At 35.9% G+C, this 5,167-nt stretch overlaps 1 protein-coding gene across 1 annotated transcript in view; it reads left to right on the forward strand.

The window, feature by feature from the left end:
* Positions 1-5,167, forward strand: part of LOC107681214 (syntaxin-binding protein 1-like) — a 14,564-nt gene that overhangs the window by 7,949 nt on the left and 1,448 nt on the right. Inside the window, exons 7-17 of the mRNA XM_016477428.1 lie at positions 115-199; positions 363-493; positions 1,141-1,248; positions 2,183-2,243; positions 2,328-2,393; positions 2,473-2,553; positions 2,634-2,772; positions 3,023-3,132; positions 3,771-3,875; positions 3,959-4,044; positions 4,134-4,288. Of these exons, the coding sequence (XP_016332914.1) occupies positions 115-199; positions 363-493; positions 1,141-1,248; positions 2,183-2,243; positions 2,328-2,393; positions 2,473-2,553; positions 2,634-2,772; positions 3,023-3,132; positions 3,771-3,875; positions 3,959-4,044; positions 4,134-4,288 (1,127 nt within the window). The remainder of the gene's footprint in view (positions 1-114; positions 200-362; positions 494-1,140; positions 1,249-2,182; positions 2,244-2,327; positions 2,394-2,472; positions 2,554-2,633; positions 2,773-3,022; positions 3,133-3,770; positions 3,876-3,958; positions 4,045-4,133; positions 4,289-5,167) is intronic.

Consider the following 5,167-nt stretch of genomic DNA (forward strand, 5'->3'; position numbering starts at 1 on the left):
CCCAACATTGGGTTGAAACAACCCAGCATTTTTTAGAGTGTAGCGACTATATTTCATCTAGAAGGTCAGTGATGGTCCACATCATGATTGACTACGTGTTGCTATGTTTTGAAGAGAGTACAAAGACAATGCCGTCCTGGCCCAGATGCTTCAGGATAAACTGGACGGTTACAAAGCAGATGACCCCACTTTGGGAGAGGTGAGTCTCAGAGATTGTAGCACAATATTTTGTCTCGGATGATAAAAATAAACTGCTTCTGTCTGGCACCAGTGACCTTAATTTCTCACTGTCCAACTTTAATTCCTTGCTGTACTGTTTTGTGCTCCATCTTTGTCTCTTTCTTTTTTCCTCTCTTTCACAGGGACCTGATAAAGCACGTTCCCAGCTATTGATTCTGGATCGGGGTTTTGACCCTGTCTCTCCACTTCTACACGAGCTCACATTTCAGGCCATGGCCTATGACCTGCTGCCCATTGAGAATGATGTCTACAAGTAATAAATCCAACAGTTTGTAATTCATCTATATACTGCTCTGAGGCCACTCAGATCATTTTTAACTGACTATATATACACACTGCCGTTCAAAAGTTTGGGGTCGTTAAGATTTGTAAATGTTTTTTAAATAAGTTCCTTTCTCACCAAGGCTGCATTTATTTGATAAGCAGTAATATTGTTAAATATCATTACAATTTCAAATACGGAGTGTCTATTTACACTAAATGCAAATAGCCCATCTTGTTGGCAGAGGCTATTTACACTAACTCCGCCCACCAATGTGTGATTGGGCTTGTCAACACTACAAAAGACAATAGTCTCATAACAGCTCCAGTGGCGTAGATGGGAAAGTACGTACCCTAGTCATTATTGACGCAATCGACCCAAGTTCGCATCCGCCTTTTGCCAATCTTTTTTTCCCTCCCTTTTCAAATCTCATATTACATTGAAAGGGCATTTATTTTTTTTACAAGTAATAACTCCATCTATATACTGCTCTGAGGTCACTCAGATCATTTCAACTGACCTTCGGTCAAGTCCAAGTGGTTGACTTTTCATGATGTTAATATCTCCATCCATCATCACACTGTACATGTGTGCTATAGGCAGTTTACTGATGCTGATGGTGCATATGTGTTAATCAGGTATGAGACCAGTGGAATGGGTGACACTCGTATGAAGGAGGTGCTGTTGGATGAAGATGATGACCTGTGGATGACTCTGAGACATAAACACATAGCAGAGGTGTCCACGTAAGTCTGTTCGTTCCTACACAGGTTCACTACCATTCAAAAGTTGTATAAATGTCTTTCTCACCAAGGCTGCATTTCTTTGATCACAAATACAGTATAAACAGTAATATAGTGAAATATATTTACACTAACTCCGCCCACCAATGTGTGATTGGGCTTGTCAACACTACAAAAGAAGATCGTAGATGGTAAAGCGAGTGCTGTTGTTGTTTTTGATGCGATCGACCCGAGTTCGAATACGCCTTTTGCCAAACTTTTTTTTCTCTCTTTTCAAATCTCATATCACATCGCAAAGGCATTTATTTTCGATAAAAAATGAAGGAAATAATCGAAAAGTTGAAAATAAAGTATCAGGTAGGGTTAGGGTAGGTGTAAAGGTGGGCTTATGTTATATTATATTATTTTCCCAATAAGGTAGCATCCATTTAATAATTTGAATTAAAATTATAATTTACATTCAATACGTTATTGTTGCATACTGTTTTATACTGAGGTGCTGATAATTGCCACTATTTGCAATAAGCAGTATAAATAGCAGAAAATCCTGATATTTTAAGAGTGTAAATAGAACCTATAGCTATTTGCATTTGCCTCTATCACCGCTGCCTTTAAAATAACTGTTTTCTGTTTTTATGTATTTTAAAATATAATTTATTGCTGTGATGGCAAAGCCCAATTTTTGGCAATCATTACTCCAGTCTTCAGTGTCACATAATCCTTCAGAAATCATTCTAAAATACAATATCAAACTGAAAGCTTTTGTAACATTATAAATGTTTTTACCGTTACTTTTATATGTTATACTGGCAAATTAAAAACAATAAAAATTCATTGATTTTTAAAGAAGAAAAAGCTTGAACAATTCTAACTAATTAAATGAATAATGAATAATTATAATAATAATGTATTAAAAATAATAGTTTCTCTCTTTTAGGGCTGTGACTAAATCACTTAAGGATTTCTCTGCGAGCAAAAAGATGAACACAGGAGAGAAGGTGTTTTATTTATCACTGATCAAACATTAACTGCAATTTCTTGATTATTGACAATAACTGACAAAGTGTTTTGGTATCTTCCAGACCACCATGAAAGAGCTCTCCCAAATGCTTAAAAAGATGCCACAGTACCAGAAAGAGTTAAGCAAGGTACTGAGATAATTTACATGTTTTATATGAACTGATTCAAGGGGATAATATTGCTGATGGTGGTTTTATAATTTTGCAGTATTCAACTCACCTGCACTTAGCAGAAGACTGTATGAAGCATTACCAGGGCACAGTGGACAAACTGTGCCGTGTTGAGCAGGTAAAGCTTATTTTGGATTGGTCTTTTTGCACCAAACTGTCATATTAATTAGCGTTAATAGTGTTTGTGTGCTGTCCTAGGATCTAGCGATGGGCACAGATGCAGAGGGTGAGAAGATCAAAGATCCCATGAGAGCCATCGTACCCATCCTACTAGACGCCAACGTTACCATCATGGACAAAATCCGAATCATCCTGCTCTACATCTTCCTCAAGAATGGTGAGAGAGCTGCAAAATGGCCAGTGCTTTGTATTCTCTATCTGTTTTGCTGTGTGTGGGTGAGATGGGGGTGGTACGTTTGACATGTACAGTTTGTACACACAGTCATTACTAATATCGCACAACAGTGAGCAAAACTGTCATAATGCTGTAATGTTGGGCTTCAAGGATTTAGAACCAGTTCAAACTCTATAATTATGTGTATAATTATGTATAATTATTCCTGGCTGACTGTGTGTGTGTCTCATAGGTGTGTCAGAGGAGAATGTCTGTAAGCTCCTCCAGCATGCTCAGATCCCTCCAGAGGACAGCGACATCATCTCTAATATGGCCCATATGGGGGTTCCCATCATTTCAGAGGTCATTAATACACACAAAACATGTTCCCCTCCATTCTCTGACCATTTTAAAAAGCGGAATTTTCAGCATCGTTACTCCAGAGTCATTGTAATATGCTGAAAACAGTTAATATTTTTGTGGAAACTATGATACATTTAACAAGATTCTTTGATGAATATAACGTTCAATTATATGGAATAGGAATAATTTGTAATATTATAAATTACTGTCACTTTTGAGCAATTTAATGCATCCTTGCTGAATAAAAGTCTTAATTTCTTAAAAAAAAAAAAAAAACACCTTACTGACCCCAAACTGTTGAATGGCACCATATATATTGGCCATCATTTCCACCTACTTTGACATTGAGATTAGACTTTGTACTCACTTAATCTTTAATTACACTGTTAAATGTAATCTTAAGTAAATCTCAAAATGAATAGTGTGAATATTAATATTGCAAAGCATACATTCACTTGTAGCTTCAAAAACTATTTTATTTCTAGCTTGTGTTTAGACAATATAGAATATATCAGCCATTTATCGGTTATCAGCCATAACATGAAAATAATTATCAGCTCATTCAACCAGAATACAGTACATCACTAATCATAATGTCTGAGGTCGAAATGCATAACTCTTTAAATATGTATCCACAGCAAGCAACCACACGTAAAGGGAAGAAATCTGACCGCAAGGAAAGAATCAGTGAGCAAACGTACCAGCTCTCCCGGTGGACTCCTTTGGTCAAAGACATCATGGAGGTGAGCTGAACCAACAGTACTTGCCTCACTTTGGATATGTCATCTTTCTTTTACTTTAATTTCTCCTAATTACATTACGATAGGATGCCATTGAAGACAAGCTCGACCCAAAACAGTACCCTTACATCTCCACACGCACAGCATCCTCAAAGACGACCACAGCTACCAGGTAGGATTACCTGCACAAACATATGGATTCAGTATGCAACATCTTCTAGTCAAGTATCTAGTGATAATACCACTGCTGTCCATTTTCAGTGCACGTTATGGAAACTGGCATAAAAACAAGAGCCCAGGAGAGATACGCAACGGCCCACGCATCATCGTCTTCATCATTGGGGGTGTGACCTACAGCGAGATGCGCTGTGTCTATGAGGTCACGCAGGCCAATGGCAAATGGGAAGCTCTCATCGGTGGGTTGCAGTGCTCGAGGGCCCTTTCTGACACCGCAGAACTATCAATGACTCACTATTTGAGAGACAACCATTACAACAGACAGCATTACACAATTCTGCCTTGAGTCACTGTGCCTTTAAAAATTCCAAGCGATAATTTTATCAGACTTTTTTGTATTATGCACTACTATTCAAAAGTTTGGGGTCATTTAGTTTTCTTTTTATTTAAAGAGTACTTTTATATTTAGCAAGGAAGTATTTAATCAAAAGTAACATTAAATATTAGATTATTATTATTTGAATAATATTTTGTATCAATTATGTTTCCACAAAAATATTAAGGAGCACACCCATTCTCAACATTCATAATAATTCATGTTTCTTAAGGACCAAATCAACATATTAGAATGATTTCTGAAGGATCATGTGACACTGAAGACGTTGACTTAACAGAAATAAATTACATTTAAAAATATATTAAAATAGCAAACAATTATTTTACAATATCAGTAACAACATTTCACAATATTCCTGTTTTTATTATTATTATTATTATTTTTTTAATCAAATTAATGCAGCCTTGGTTAGCAAAAACTTTCAAACTTTCTTCTTTCAAAATCATTAAAACATCTTACAGTCCCAAACGTTTGAACTATAGTGTATATTTTTTTGCTGACCTAAAGGCAGAGTTAGAGTGCAAACTCTAACACTCTCTATTCTAATTTTATTCTTTAAAAAAAATAATTGTCCCTTTTAGACTTGCACTCTATTCATTTGCTGCTTTTCTTTAAAAAAAAAAAATACTTTTTGTATTCTATCGGTTTTCTTTTTATTTATTATACTATTAACAAAAGCAAAAAAAGGCCTCTAACACTAGCTTGCTCTATTCTTTTTCTA

This window comes from Sinocyclocheilus anshuiensis, unplaced genomic scaffold (genome assembly GCF_001515605.1).
Source record: "Sinocyclocheilus anshuiensis isolate Anshui unplaced genomic scaffold, SAMN03320099.WGS_v1.1 scaffold1495, whole genome shotgun sequence".
Classification (NCBI taxonomy): domain Eukaryota; kingdom Metazoa; phylum Chordata; class Actinopteri; order Cypriniformes; family Cyprinidae; genus Sinocyclocheilus; species Sinocyclocheilus anshuiensis.